General features: G+C 49.6%; 1 protein-coding gene across 1 annotated transcript in view; it reads right to left on the bottom strand.

The window, feature by feature from the left end:
* The window catches only part of ANKRD33B (ankyrin repeat domain 33B), a 94,428-nt gene that overhangs the window by 16,943 nt on the left and 61,043 nt on the right, over positions 1-16,442 (bottom strand). Inside the window, exon 2 of the mRNA XM_011940981.1 lies at positions 12,764-12,893. Within this exon, the coding sequence (XP_011796371.1) occupies positions 12,764-12,893 (130 nt within the window). The remainder of the gene's footprint in view (positions 1-12,763; positions 12,894-16,442) is intronic.

Below are 16,442 nucleotides of genomic sequence, written 5' to 3'. Positions count from 1 at the left end.
TAAATAAATAAATAAATATTAAAAAAGGGGAGGGCAACAGAGCAAGACACTGTCTCTAAATAAATAAATAAATAAATAAAAATTAAAAAAGGGGAGAACTAGCACAGAGCCGTTCAAAATGAGTGCAAGGTCGGGACGATGATTCACGGCTGGCTGTGCAGCCTGGTGTGGGGCCTCTCCACCCTGGACCCGAGGCTCTCCCAGTGGTGGGGAGCTCACCAGGAGACTACGGGAGCATTCAGGAGGCAGAGATGGAGCCCAGCCCCCAACCCCGGGCGGGCAGGAGGAGGGAGAGGAGTGTTTGATTCAGAGAGCTCCTAAATGAGTGGATGGACAGGTCTGTGGTATGCAAAAGAGGAAAGCTGGAGATGACGCCTGGCCCCGCCATGCCCCTGGTTTCGCTCCGCATGGATGCCAAGGCGCCTTCATTGGGAGATACACAGAGGTGAACACCCATGCCACCCAGACCTGACCGGCTGCTCAGCCTGGCCCAACAGCCCTCCTGTGCTTCCCGACTGACTCTTCCCCAGGCCCCATGGGGAAAATGTTAAACTTCTCATATGGAAGTCACCTACCTCAGGCAAACCTCTCTCCTGGATGACTCATCTTCAAGTTCACAGAGGGAACAGAAACCACCAGAAGGGAAGTCCCTCGACTTTCCCCCATTGCCCCCCACGCTGCCCACATTCATGGGCCTCCAAGAAGGAAAAGTGAAATCCTGAGCCCTCCAACGGACTGAACCAGCCCCCTCCTGGCCAAGGAGACCCCAGAGAACCCTTGAAAACTGACTCCCGGCTATGACAGGATGGAAGGGCGATGCGCCTGTTATACCCATTCCTTGCTAACCACCGCAAGGCTTCCTTTCCTAAAGCTAAACAGAAACCAGCCCGTTCTAAAGACTCCTCCACTGATATAAACCAACCGCCTGATGCTGCCCTGCCCTTCTGTGATTTGGACAAAGCAACCGACCAGCATTCCACCCTCGGATCATGCTAACGCTGTCGCTTTTTCAACACAGGTCCCAGGGAGAGGCACGGAGCTCGATTGCACACGTGCATGTTCCTCCTCTCATCAATATTCAATGCTTCTCCCATAGCTTCCAGAATGTGTGTATTGAGCCACCTCGTTCACATGCATTGTTCTTCTGTCTTGTTCTTCTGCCCCTGGAAGGGTCTGTTTCTGGCTTCTGGCCAGAGGCTCTGCTTCCCTGCCACAATGGCCACCCTGCAGGCTGCAACCCTTTATGAGAAGAAAGCTCTTCTTTCCAAGTTTATGAACCTCGTCAGTCCTCAGTTCACATTTCCTATGGAGAACGCAGGGGATTCTCCTCTTGCTGAAAGAGGCGCATCCCTGCTTCCCCCCTCCTGTGCTTGACAGCCACTCCCTGCCCACTGCTGTGGAATATTTATCAGATCCCTCCTGTTTCTCTTCAATCTCTCCTTCCTTGCAGACTCACTTCCCTCAGAATGCTGTTGGGGCTTAGAAAGCAATACCCCACAGGGAAGGCCTCAGAAGCAAAGGTTTCTCTGTGCCCTCCTGCGCTCCCATCTCTCAGTCCCTTCTTCCCAGAGGCCAACCATCCAAACTCGAATCCCTCTTCCCCAAGGCAGATCTTTGAAACCAGAACCCCTTTTCCCTAAAGCCAGCCATAAAACCTAAAATTACTACTCTAACATAAAGAAATTATCTGACCTGCCATGTCTGACCATCGGTCTTAAGATCCCCGTTCCAGGAGCGTCATTTCCAGAAGGAAGAAATGCTGCTCAGAGAAACCTGGAAGAATCTAGACAGGCAGGCCCGTGGGGTTTCCCCACTCAGTCTATTAGCATTATATTTCTTCTTCTTTTTTTTATTTTTGAGACAGAGTCTCACTCTGTCACCCAGGCTGGAGTGCAGTGGTGCGATCTCTGCTCACTGCAACCTCTGCCTCCTGGGTTCGAGCCATTCTCCTACCTCAGCCTCCCAAAGTGCTGGGATTATAGGCATGAGCCACCGCGCCTGGCCCGTACAACTATATTTCTACGTAACTGTCCACACTTTGTTGAACCTAAGCAGAAAAATGGAAAATTCCTCCTGCATTTTTGGGTCTTCATTCCGAAGGCTCCCATGTACGCATGTTAAGTACTTTGTATGCCTCTTCTCTTATTCACCTGCCTTTTGCAAGTTGATTTCAGTGAACCTTCAGAAGGCCCTTAGTTCCTACAATGCACTAATGGCCCATATTCTTCACACTGCCCTTTGCTAAGTGACTTCTCAGTTCCTCTGTCTAGTGGAACCTTGGCCGATGGGATGTTTGCAGGCGTGATGGAAGCAGAAAGCTGAAATGTACTTATCCAGAATTTCACGCATGTTTGTGCCTCAGCTGTCTCCCCAGGAAGAACATGCCCAGGCTGGCTCACTGTTCCCAGGAAGAGGATGAGTAATGCACGCAGCAGCGCTGCCCCAGCCAAAGTACCCAAGAACAGGTCCCCGACTTGCCCATAGACTTGAGCAAGGACAGTTTAGATCAACCAATCCCCAGCCCATCCACAGATGCACGAACAATAAAAATGTCCCAGAGCGTGGGAGGTGTTTGTTACACAGCAATAACTAGCTGACATTCATGCTCAAGGGCCTGTCATCTTAAAAGCATATGTGACTCACAGCAACCCCTGTGGGCCTGTCTTCATGTTCCCACCACCCTCCATCAACCATTCAACCCTGCTTCAGTCCACTTCCAGACCCATCTAATCTCACTCTTGCTACCAACACTTTCTGACTTTGTTGAAACCACACCAACAGTCCCCAGGGACCTTCTTACAATGAGACTCAGTGGTGATTTGTCAGTTCTCATCACACTCGACATCTCCACAGCATTTCCCACTCACTCCTCTCTTTCATCCTTTCTGAAACACGCTCTTTCCATGGACATGCGGATGCTTATCCTTCTGATTTTCCACCTTCTCAACATTCTGAGCTCCTGTTCTCTCCTTCCTGAAATGCTGCTGTTCCTCAGCTGCCTGCTAACCCCCTCCTCATCTCATACACTCTCCTTCCGTGATCCTATACACTCCCGTGGATCCAAGTTTCAGCTCTAAAGCTTCCATATCGACCCTCTCCAGTTCTATCTCTTTTCTTCAGTTTTTTACCTGAGTGTCTGTCTACTGAGTATTTCATCATGGGTATCCTACAAACTCAATGCATCAAACCCAAAACATCTTTCCTCCGAAGCTGCTCCTCTCCCACATCCCTTATTCAGTGATGAATACCACCAGTCGTCCCATCACCCAAGCCAGACAGCTGGACTCAGTCTCAAGCCCTCCACGTCCTCCCTCACCCAAGCAATCACCACACTCTGCCAACTGCACCTCTGACATAACTTGAGCCCGGGAGTTTGAGACCAGCATGGGCAGCATGACAAGACCTCATCTCTACAAAAACGATTTGAGATGTCCCAAAGCTGTCCTTGTTTCTCCGTCCCTGACCTGGGCTACCACATCCCCATGGGGCCATAGCTCCTGTCCGGACTAGGCTCCTTGGTCCCACTTCTGCCCCTGTTCGTTCTCCACACCAGCAGCACGGTGACACCAACAGGGCCTCTGACCATCCCCACTATTCATCCAAAACTCTTCGTGGGCTCTGCTCTTTACATGACGTTTCAACTCTTCCATGAGCTGGTTTTTACCTCTTCACCCTCAGCTCTCACCGCCAATGCCCTCCCAGTCCACTTCATGGTCACATAGCCAGCTCTCCATGTAATTCACCCATGAGCCACACTTCCTCTAATCTAGTGGCCTCTGCACAAGAAGTCCCTCTACCTGGAATATTCTGCCTCCTCTTTTTACCTGGTGACCTGATGAGCCATCCCTTCCAATGCCAGGTCTTCCCTGGTGCCACGGCCCCACAGTGTCTCACTGCCCACATTCCCATGCACGTGTGGGGTTCCCACAGCCGCCACAGCCCTCGTCACCCAGTTCACAAGCCTAAAACTTCCAACTGACAGCATGCTCTGGGGTGCTCAATGAATATGCACTAGAAGAAAAGGCTGAAATATTCCTACTTCTCCTTTGGGAAAAGTTTATTTATTGAAAGTATCATGGTGGGCAAGGTGGCTCATGCCTGTAATCCCAGCAGAGAGGCCGAGGCCAGAAGAGGCCAGGGAGGCTAAAGCTAGAGGATCACTTGAGCCTAAGAGTTAGATACAAGCCTGGGCAACATGGCAAGATCCCATCTAAAAAAATAAAAATAAAAATTAGCAGGGCTGGCCGGGCGTGGTGGTTCATGCCTATAACCCCAGCACTTTGGGAGGCCGATGTGGATGGATCACCTGAGATCAGGAGTTCGAGACCAGCCTGGCCAACATGGTGAAACCCCATCTCTACTAAAAATACAAAAAATTAGCCGGGCGTGGTGGCAGACACCTGTAATCCCAGCTACTCGGGAGGCTGAGGCAGGAGAATCACTTGAACCTGGGAGGCGGAGATTGCTGTGAGCCAAGATCATATCATTGCACTCCAGCCTGGGCAACAAGAGCAAAACTCCATCTGAAAAAACCAAAAAAAAAAAAACAGGCAACGAACATAAACTGCTCTAAAAATGGGAAAATGTTACAGAATTGGGTTGTCTAAGACTTGACTGACTCAAGGCATTCAAATTGCAGTTCTCCAGACGAGGCCAGTAGAGGGGGCTGTCGGCTTTGAAAATATAACATCTCCTCTCCCACAGCCACGCGGCATGGACCGACTGCAGGAATTCTTAGCATAAGGCATTTACCATGCAGATGGCCGGGCAGGGTTAGTAGGGGAGGGCAGCATCCCTGCTCTCTGCAGAGCAGGCAGGGGTCTGATGGAGGAACCGGGCAAGCCCCCACCTGGCTAAGGAGCCCTCCTGGCTGGCCAGTGGGCAGGAGTGTGGCCCTGCCATGGCCAATCAGAAGAGCTCAGAAAAGCTCTCAAGAAAAGATAAGGCAACGTTGGGAAACCAAGACTCGCCAAGTTCTACTCTCTTATTTGAAGCGGTACAAATTGAGAAAAAAGAAAGCACTTCCAAACAACATGAACATCATAATGAGATCACACTAAGATCGTGATCATGTGCACTGCTTAATAAAATAAGATAAATAGCACAAAGAGGCATTGTTCCTGGCTTCCCACCAAGTCATACATTCTCCTCTGAACTGGGACTCTCCCTGATTCAGCTCAGGAGCCAGGACTCCACAGCAGCCCAAACCCACAGCCAACCCTCAGAATTCCTGCCGTTCCGTCCCTGTCTCCGGGCAGCATCCTGCCAGGCTGGCTCTCAGCACATAGCCTTCAGAATTTTACAATTAAATGCAAGAAATAACAAGCTGCAAGCACACATCAGAGGTTCCTTACACCCAAAACAAGCTTCACGGGCTCTATCCCATCACCAGCTCAAAGAGACCCCTGGCGTTTCCTCACTTCACCACGTTCATGCTGTTCTGTTAAAGCACAGCAAGGAAACAGAAATAAACACACAGCTCTATCCATGGGAGTCCTTATTCATTCCTTTGGTTTTCTTATTTTATTTTTGTTAGAGGAGAGGTGGTGAAAGTTGAAATGACTGGCTAAATGAGATTTAGGGATTACATGAGGATTTATTTTCATACATTCTCTCCATTTACAGACCTAGTACAGATTTGGCTGTATTTTTATTGTGCATTAAATAGCAGAGGAAATTAGACTTTTTAGAGAACACTCAAATGGCAGATGAAGGCATTTGCATCCGAATTTGTGCTCATAAATGCTGCGTCCTCCAGAAACCCAGAGCTCCCAACTCCCAGACAACCAACCCAGTTGCCATAGCAAATAATATAAACATATGGCTGCTTTAAGATTTTGCTTCACAATGCTGATTCTGCTCAGTGTGACTGCCGTCTACACAAGCCATCCTCTATCACTGGTTTGGCACAGGCTTGTGACACAACCCTGGTTGGTGAGATGACAATGACACTCCCCTGGAGCCTTCTGGAAATGTTTTCCTGTGTTATAAAAGGAAATGCCGAGAGGGATTTGCTCCTCTTCCTTGACATCCCTCAGTGTTGCAACGTGAAGCCATGGCACTTCTAGCAGCTGGGGCCAGCTTGGGACCATGAGGGAAAAGGCGAAAGTATTTCTGAGAAGGGGCTCTAGGTCCCAGCATCACCCAGCTACTCAGTGAAGCAGCCCTGCACCATCACCTGCAGATGTCCTGTGTTGCAAGAGAAGGCAGCGTCCTTGTGGTTGAAGCCAAAAGCATCCTAACAGGCACTAGGCTCAAAAGAGGGCTGGGGAAATACAACTGAAAACCAGAGTTTTGGTTCACGGTGAGTAGGGAAAAACTGAAAAGACTGATCTCCGTCAGGGCTGGCAAGAACACTCTTGGACACTCAGGGGAAAGGAGAAATCGCCATAGCTGTGTACAGTTAACGGCCACTTGGCAGCTGTGGACACTTAAAACAGGCACAGCCCTTGCTGAAGCAATTCTGTTCTCAGAGTGTGTCCGCACACTGCTTCTCCTCTTCCTTGCCCTGCTTTCGGCCTAGGAAGCTGACCTACACCACCAGCACCTGCCCGGTTTCCACCCCAGTGAGGTTTCTGGGGTGGCTCAGCAGGGGACCAGGGTGGAAGGAGCGGGGTATCCAGCCCTACCTCCCACTCCAGGCCCTGACTGGGGTTCTAGGTTGAGGCTGCCTCTCAGGTTCCAGCTTCTTGGCCTGGGTCACTCTCTGCAGAGCCCCTCCCCTCAATCCTTTCAATGTTGGTTCCCTTACCTCTACCCTTCCCCTGTAATTGACAGGCCCTCATCAAGTCCTCTGTTCAGCCCTCTGAGCACACCTGTCGCTCAACACGCCTCCTGCCAGGACCCTAACACGCTCTCCTCAGAGATGCACCCCAAACCCAAGGATTTCACGACAGCCTTGCTGCCATTGGTTAACTCAAAAGTTCACCTGTCCAATAACTGGGACAGTTAAGTATACCATGGTTCATGCATTTTACACAATATCTTCTTTTCAAACAAATATTTAGGAAGCAAGTACTTCATGTCCAAGGACTGGCCTAAGAGCCAGGTCCACCACAATGAATGAAATCAATCAGAATGAAGCCTCCCAAACTTGAAGTCTTGGTGGGGAACTGGCATGAGCCACACATCCCATGCAGGAAGGCAGGGCTATGAGCACCCGGGAGGGCTCAGGGACACCGATGCAGCACGAGCTCCTAGATTAATTACTAGGTGAACAAAACCACTAAACACACAATCTCAACAGAACTAGCCTAGTCATGTGAATAAAAAGTGTACACACATACGTGCGTGTTTGGAAAGGACTGAATGAGGTCTGAAGAGGTAACTCCTGAGTGCTGATAAAGGAGCTGGAATGTTTGGGAGATTGAAAAGGGATCTTTTTCTTCCTTCCTGATAATACTTTTGTAGTCATTTTTGGCTGTGAGCACATAGGCGTAGACAACTTTTGAAATTAACAAATCATCAAATAAATAAAACCGGTTATGAAATTGATTAAAAGGGGATATCACCTGATTGAGCCTAAACAGCCTCTTTGGCAAAACAGCACAGGAAAGTCATGAACCGATGCTCAGCTGCTTTCCTCATTTTCACTTTAATTCCCTGATGCCTCTGTGTCTTTTCCGACAACATCTCTCCTGGGGTCTGTGACTCTGACCGTCTTCAATGCCACTGAGAGGGGCCCTTTGCCATCATCAGACTAAAAACCTCCAAGCCCTCCATCCTCAACGTGGGGGTCCCTGGGCCAGTGGCATCAGCCTCATTGGGAAACCTGCTGATTTGCTCATTCTTGGGCCCCACCCCAGGCCTATTCAAAGAAAGACTCCAGGGGTAGGGCCTGGCAGTCTGTGCTTCCACCAGACCTGTGTTAATGCTCACATGAACCCGCCCAGGTGATGCTGATGCCAGAGGCGCAAGGTTGGGAGCCCATGTCTAAGCAACGGTGCCCATGGGGATAGGAGCAGCCCCTAGAGTTTCAGAAAGAAATTAAGGAAAATCTCTTCTGCACGTTGAGGCACTGAAGACACACACAAGGAAGCTTTTTAATCTGTGTTTGTTTAAATGACGTGAAGTCCCTCTCCCCTCCGCCCCGCTGTGCAACCTCAACAATTCAGTCCCAAAGCCTCAGGCAGCGGCCTAGGCTGGGTGTCCAGGGATCAGAGCCCAGGCGAGAGGGTGGGTGCACACCGAGCTGGCCACAGAGAGCTCAAGCAAATCAGTAAATAGGGGAAGATAACAAAAGCCAGTAAAAAAGAAAAAAAGGTCGGTGGCTCACGCCTGTAATTCCAGCACTTTGGGAGGCCAAGGTGGGTGGATCACTTGAGGTCAGGAGTTCGAAACCAGTCTGGCCTACATGGTAAAACCCCGCCTCTACTGAAAATACAAAAAGTAGCTGGGCGTGGTGACTGGCGCCTATAATCCCAGCTACTTGGGAGGCTGAGGCAAGAGAATCACTTGAACCTGGGAAATGCAGGTTGCAGAGAGCTGAGATTGTGCCCCCACACCCCAGCCTGGGCGATAGAGCAAGACTCAGACTCAAAAAAGAAAGAAGGAAAACAAGAAGACAAAATACATTATAATAATGATTTTATTTAAATTTAAAAGAGTAAACCCATCTAGGCATCAAATCATTAACAACAGCTAACTCCAGAGAGCAGAACTGGAGGAGGGCTGAGAGTGAGGTGCAGGAGACATTCACCCATAATTTCCTTGCTTGTGTGGGGCTACTTTCTCCCAAACACTCTGTATTGTATTTTAAAATCAGACTCCAAGAACATCAGCCAGGCCAAGTGGAGGAAGCAGGATAACAGCTGAGGCCTCTGCTCGCCTCCTCCTGTCCACCCAGGCAGGTTGCCAGCTGTGACCCTGCCCTCAGGACAGCCCGGACCCTTGTCCACACCCCAGCCATCCAATCCTGCTACTTGGACTCCAGCTCTGTCTGGCAGCCTGGGTCCCCTTGGGTGGGCCAGCTCCCAGGAGAGCTGAGAACACGGGAATCTTCGCTCCTACCCAGCTTCCCACCTGCCACAGTCTGCATGTTTCTGTCCTCCGAAATTGCTGTGCGAAAATCCTGTACCCAGGTCGATGCTACAGCAGGTGACTTTGGGAGGTGATTAGATCCTGAGGGAGGGGGTCCTCATGGTAGGATTAGTGCCCTCACAAAAGAGGCTCCGGAGAGCTCCTTATTTCCTTATCACAGCCTGAGCCGCTGAAGACACCATCCATGACCAAAGGCAACAGAGAGAAGCCAGGAGTCTGACTAGAACCATCAAGGAACACCACCCAATTTCTGTTTCTTAAGTAAGATGGCAGAGACAGGCCCCTGTTGATGAGGAGGATGAGGTATTACACCTAATTCAGTGAACACTGCAAAACTCCGGCAATGCCCCACAGGTAGAAGGGCAGAAAAGGAGAGGTGGTCTAGGGGATGCTTTGAGACCCACCGATGCCATTTTTCAACACCCCAGGCACGAGGTCAGGCAGGGCACTAAGCTCCCGATGCCACCTTCCCCCTAAGGTGCCACCAGGTAAAGGGTGGGGGCTCCTCCTTGGTTGTTACAGCCTCCCCTGCCACACTCAACTTGGAAGTAAAACTACACAGCGCAGGAGGGGAGTGGCTGTGGGGCCTGCACCTGGCCCCGAATTCTTCCCGCCATGCCCCAGGCTGCTGGACGCGGAGCCTGGAAAGCAGCTGGAGCCCTTTGCTCCTCTCTTTGCCAGAGCGCCCTCCAATCTCCAAGAGGACCTGTGTCATTCTTGACTTAAAACAAACCAGAGAAGGATGAGTGCAGTCCCAGGAGAAGCATGAGCAAGCCAGAAAAAAAAAAAAAAAAAAAAAACCCTGGATCAGTGTAAAGACAGTGAGATTCAAAAAGAAGGCGGCTGGGCTACAGAATCAGGGCAGCATCTTCATCTGAAATAGATTTATTGCTCCCTGGTTGTCTAGTGCCTGGGAAACAATTTAAAAAATGAAATTGGTTTATTGCAAGAAGCAAAAGAAAATTTTTCAAATTTTAACAATCCATATTCTTAGAAAAATTCAATAGGTCACTGATTCAGTGAAAAACATAAGCATTTGTGGAAAGGGAAGCAATTTGAAATCTGGAGAGACTGCATGAAGTTAAAAAAAATTTAACTGCGTTTTTGAATACAGTGTATAAGACCAATAACTTTTGGTGGAATCTATTGGAAGAAAACAATCACAAAGAAATATGGGCTTTTACTTAGCAGGTGTGATGTTGGTCGCAGTGGTGGTATTCTAATTTCTGACTCTTTGGTAAAATACATAAACAAATAAACAAACAAACAAAAAATGTGGTGATTCTCACAGTAAGCAGTTCGTCAAATTTAGCATCACCCACATCAGGACAAAGTGATGGTATTTGTTCCTGATTGGACACACCAAGGGCATAGCACGGCCAATGCCATAGTCTTGCCAAAAATATACACTGTGCTCCAGACTCTGAAGAAACAATCATGGGTGAATACAAAATCAAAACACCTGCACACAGGCAAGACTTTGGGAAGTACCTCACGGGTATCAAAGCACAGCTATTATCTCTAACACACCAAGAGCTCTGGCAGATCAGTAAGAAAAGAAATCCCTTCTTATCGTACATTCTCATACCGTCATGACCTAATCCATGTTCCAGCTCTTACCAGCAACACCTGTCCCTCATCTGGATTTCTAGCAGGGACCAGATTTTGGAGCTCCATCTCTTCCTGACTTGCCATGGAGACCTCTTTACTTAGAGGTCTCAGAGCATTTCAAAGTTATGACAGCCAGCTCAAAACCAGTGTTCCTCCCATGCCTCTTCTTTTACTTATATGCCTTTTGCAGTTGGTGTTATCCCCTGTCCCAAAGCCCAAAGCCATCCTAGATCCCCAGCTCTCCTCAATGGCCCACATCACCACCACCGCCACCTGTGTTTCCAGCCACACAGCTCCCGGCCCTTCCCTGTGCTCTGAGCCCTTTGCTAGGCCCCCAGGATCCTCTCACCCCTGTCACGACTCACGCAGCCTCGCGCTACTGAAATACATTCTCTTGCACTGTGTTTAGACCTTTAATGGTCTGGTCCCCGTCCTCCCCTCATCTCTCCTAGACACATGCCATCCTACAGCCATGCCCACCTACACTGTCCCTAAGACTCGCCATTCCTGAGAACTGCCCGGCTCCCTCTCAACCCCAGCTCAAACCCCCTTCTTGCAAAACCTCGTCTTGAACTCCAGGCTAGCTGGAGTGTTCTTGTCCCACAGCACCGAGCTCCAGCAGACAGATGGTGCCGGGCTTTGCATCTGTTTCTCTGTCCCATGAGCTGCAGAATTACTCAAGGATGGGGCTGCCCTGTACTTCTGTATCCTTGGTCCCTGACATGGCGGCTGACCCATGAGAGGAAATGAATCATTGAATGCCTTACAAAGCCCTTTCACACTCTTGCTAGGCTTTCAAAGCCTGGAATCCTCCATGGAGGTGATGCCTCACGCTCTGAAACATGAGGAGGTGAACACATGTTAGCACAGCCCCTGGCCCTTTCTAAGTTTGGAGAGCTCCCCACTCTATTCGTTTTGATTGAAAAGTGGGGTGCCCAGACCACTCCCACCATGGGGGATGAAACTGTCAAACACTGGTTTTTCCAGCCTCCTTGGCCCCCCACCCATCAGATCCACCCAGGGTGGCTTTGGTACACGGGCTTGTGAAGCAACAAGAGACAAGGAGGTCTCCCTTTGGTGACAGCAACAGCCGTTTCCCAACCAGAATCAACATACAGTCTGGTCTGGGGCATTTCCTCCAGTTTCTGGGCCCTGAGTGGGATTCTCAACAACGCCTGACAACCGTGTGATCTTCCCCTCCTTCCCTCAACACACAAGTGCCTGTCCTTCCTGGCTCAGCCACAGGCAGCTTCTTTGCTTGAAACTGAGAACCTGACCAATGAAACAGACAGAATCTTTGGAGGCCAAGAAATCTGAAAGGGGTCAGTGATAAACCTGGTCAAGACCACTGTTTCAAATGAAGTGTGATTATGAAGAGGCAAGCATAGGTTTCATGTCTGTACTCAAAAAAAAGTCTGGATACAATTCCAAAGGAGGAGAGCCGCAAGGCACTTGGCAATACTGACATAAGTGCCGTCCTCTCGATGACTACGATGGGCTGAGGGCCACATGCTTGGATACCCGCTCACAAGACGCTCCCACTAATTTCGTCTCAGCTTGTTACACAGATACTCTAACAGCTCTCAGAAACAGTTCCTGGCATTTCTCTAACTCTACAGGTAAAGTGTAAGGTCACCTTCTACGCATGTCTACTTTCATGATTAACTATCTACGCATGTCTACTTTCATGATTAACTATCTACGCATGTCTACTTTCATGATTAACTATCACTGAGACACATGATTGTGTCTCTTCCACTGGTGGGTCTGCCAGCCTCGTGCCACCCCCCATCTTTGGAGCAGGATGGAGTGTGAGGCTCCAGGTGAAGCGGTGACAAGGGTGACTTTCTGGTGCAGACTCATATTCAAAAACTTTGGGCAGTATCAGAGCTTGATCTGCCCATACTGAATTCTGAACGAGTGGGTAAATGCACAGTGTCCCAAATGTATAGCTTGTGCACTCACAGTGATCAGCCCTTCCCTAGCACCCCTTGGTAGCAGGACATGGTTTCTGATCATTTCCATCCTGACTGCATCGCACCGGGAGCCCAGGCTGCCTGGCGGCGGTGCTCTGGCCACGGCTCTGGGAGGAAAGGGGAAAGCCGGCTCTTACCTGCCTGTGCAGCTGTGATTAGGGCCGTGTTCCCCTCGCTGTCCTGCCAGTTGACGTCAACGTGGGGGCACTCTGCTAAGGCCACCACGGTATCCACAAAGCCGTGGTAGCAGGCGACAATAAGGCCGGTCTAGAAATGAAGAGGGGAAGCGGGTCAGAGGGACAGAGCCGGAGCATGGTGGGTGAGCACTGGGGACCCCAAGGGGCACCCACGACCCTCCAGGGGGCTGGACAGGGCAATGACAGGGATCTGGAGTCCCAATTGTCAGAGATGGTTCAGAGTGAGCCAGCTGCTCGATCCTTCTCAAATGTGTGCTGAGCACTGACTCGAGTGAGGGCCTAGACATGACAACATCAGTGAACTGCTAAGGTCTCAGCCCTCCTGGGGTATGCTTTCCCCAGGGAGGGAAATGCACCAACTACGGGGCTCGTAGAGAAATAAACGACAGGACACGGCAGACGGCGACAGGGTAAAAAAGGTGCATGCAGGGCAGGGTGCAGCTCTCTAGGGAATAGGGTGGTCAGGCTGGGCTTGGCAGAGGTGATGTTGGGGTCTGTGCATGAAAGAGGCAAGGCAATAGGCCACAGGGATAAAGAGAGGGGGATGCCCCAGCAGAGGAAACAGCTAAAGCAAAGGCCCCAAGTCAGGACCATGCCTGGTGCATCCAGGGAACAGCCCAGTGGCCGGCGGGGCTAGAGCAGAGTGAGTGAGAAGAAGAGGAGGAACCTGGGTCCAGGAGGCAACAGGGGGTCTCAGAGGCCGTGGACAGGGCCCTGGGGACCCCCTGAGTAGGGGGAGTGTCCTGAGCCATCAGCTGCCAATCATCCGCATCCACTCTCACTGCTGGGCAGGAAACAGGCTCTAGAAGAATAGGGTGGAAGCAGGGGCTGGTGGGAGACCACTGTGGGCCCAGGCAGGCGAGGACGGTGTCACACCAGGGTGGGGGCAGCAGTTGGGGAGGCAAATTTGGATTCTGGAAAGGAAGAGTTGCTGTTAGAATGGAGGTGAGGTTGAATCGAAAAAGAGTCCAGGATGACCCCAAAGTTTCGGCCCTAGCAGCTGAGAGGATGCAGTTGCCATCAAATGAGAGGGACAGGCTATGGGACAGGGTGGGCATGGGGACAGATGGCCTGCAGACTTCAGTGTATTGTGTGATACTGTCTCTGGACAACCCAGTGGTGACGTCAGGTAGAGACGGATAGCAGCGTGGAGTCATGGAGAGAGAACCAAGCTGGATAGATACACTGATAGTTGATTTTGTACATCTATCAATTAGATATTACCAAATGTTAAAATCCTAGCTCCCAGTGGAATGGCGCAAGAAGTGGGACTTTGGTGGGGTGATTAAATCACAAGGGCGGAGCTCTCATGGATAGGATTAGTGTCCTATAATAGGGACCTCAAGAGCTCTCTCGTGCCTTTTTCCTCCAAGTGAGGACACAGACAGAAGTCTGCAGTCTGCATCCTGGAAGAGGGCCCGGGCCAGAACCCCAATGTGCTGGTGCCCTGATCCTGGGCTTCCAGCCTCCAGAAATGTGAGAAATAAATCTCCACTCTGTGTAAGATCTTAGACTTCCAGCCCCTAGAACTGCGAGGAATAAACTTCCATTCTGAATAAGTACCCAGTCTATGGTGTTTCGTTGCAGCAGCCCAAGTTGACAAGGAGACTTCATAACGAAGGAAAACAGCGTAGACTCGGGTGTGAGGCTCACCGCCTCACAGACGGAGATAAAGTGAGATGCTATAATTCGACCCAGGGTAGGAGCTAATGACCAAGCAATCAAGTGTCACTCTTGGCAGTGCCAGCCACACCACCACTGCATGGGAGGCACAAAGTTTACCTTGAGAGCCACTCCACAGTGGCCCAGCCAATTTTCACCAGATTTATTTATTTATTTATTTATTTTGAGACAGAGTTTCGCTCTTGTTGCCCAGGCTGGAGTGCAATGGCGCAATTTCAGCTCATCGCAACCTCCACCTCCTGGGTTCAAGTGATTCTCTTGTCTCAGTCTCTCAAGTAACTGGGACTACAGTCATGTGCCACCACACCCAGCTAATTTTGTATTTTTAGTAGAGACAAGAGTTTCGTCATGTTGGTCAGGCTGGTCTTGAAATCCTGACCTCGTGATCCACCCACCTCGGTCTCCCAAAGGGCTGGGATTATAGGCGTGAGCTATCACGCCTGGCCAATTTTTAGTAAGAATATAATTTTTCATGAAACAACAAGAGGACTCGAGTAGCTCTGCCCACTTATGGCTCCTAGTTGCCCCACAGAAGAAAATTAAATCACAAATATTCACGTTTTTAAAGTTCTACAGAATACCATTGATTTTCTAACACTGACATCCACACCACGGCATAATCAACTCAATAACTGTTGACTATGGAAAAGGGTCTTTAATACACTCTAGCTTATGCACCCTTTGAAATAGGTCATTCCGTCCATACGGTGCAATGTTTCACAATAATCTAATTTTAAATAGAAAAGAGTGGGCTGCAGGCAGTCTCTCCTTAGAAGCCGCTGAGGTTTTCAGCCTCTCTGGGAACTAAGAGTTCGCTGCCGCCACCACCTCCATTCTCCCAGCTAACCTACCACCAGCCTGCTTTCGCATAAATGTGCCGGAAAACTTGTCATTCCACCCAGGGAGCGCCCAAAAACCGTTTTTAGCTTCTTTGGATGGAGATATTGCTCTAGTATTCTACAATTTCCTGACTTATAAATAAAACATATTGAACATAATGTAACATCTTCCTTTGCATATAATTACACAAGTAGCTCATATTTATTGCAGAAAAAGATCCAAAAATTAAAGAGAAGAAGTAAAATTATAGACCAGACACACACATATGCCCACATTTTTCTTTAAACTAAAACAGGACCATTTGCTGTATGTCTTAGTTAGGACTATATCAGCAGTATCTTCACATCAATAAAAGTAACTGTGTCAAAATTTCTGGTAGACACAGAGTATTCTATTCTATGTGGGGTAGAATTGCCATTATTTAACAAACCCCTATTCTCCGATACTCAGATGATCTGTTTCTCACTTTCTTATGAGTAAAACCTGCAGTGAAAACCCCTGGAGCTAAGGCTTTGTGTATTTTCTTTCTTGTTTTCTCAGGAAACATTGTTAGGAGCAGGATTTCTGGATTAAAGAAAATAGGTATTTTGAAAGCTTTTAGCATACACTGCAAACCTGCCCTTCAGGAAGGTCCCAGATGGCATCTGCCTTTGCCAACCCTGACATCCAACCTGCACTTAAAGGGCTCAGGTTAAAAGGAACGCCTTCCCTAAGTGGCTATAAGAGGGACACTCTCAGGGCTCCGGAAGTATCTGGCTCCTGAATTAGGTCTCTTTCAGGACCACCCTCCCCTCCCCTCCTTCTCACCTCAACCAGGGAGGCGTTCTGCTGTGGACAGATAGCCCCTCCTCCTCCCCACCACACTCCTCCAGCTTCCTGAGGTAGAACTTCCCAAAATGTGCAGCAGGCACCCGCTGGCAGCCACCTTGGGAAGGCTAATATAATATTTAGAAACCTAAGAACATCACTTTTTTTTTTGAGACGGAGTTTTGCTCTGTGGCCCAGGCTGAAATGCAGTGGTGCGATCTTGGCTCACTGCAACCTCTGCCTCCCAGGTTCAAGCGATTCTCCTGCCTCAGCCTCCCAAGTAGCTGGG

The sequence above is a fragment of the Colobus angolensis genome, unplaced genomic scaffold, assembly GCF_000951035.1.
Source record: "Colobus angolensis palliatus isolate OR3802 unplaced genomic scaffold, Cang.pa_1.0 Scaffold196, whole genome shotgun sequence".
In the NCBI taxonomy this organism is placed as follows: domain Eukaryota; kingdom Metazoa; phylum Chordata; class Mammalia; order Primates; family Cercopithecidae; genus Colobus; species Colobus angolensis.
The sequence above is the reverse complement of the archived record's forward strand: the minus strand, read 5'-3'. Positions and strand labels throughout refer to the sequence as shown.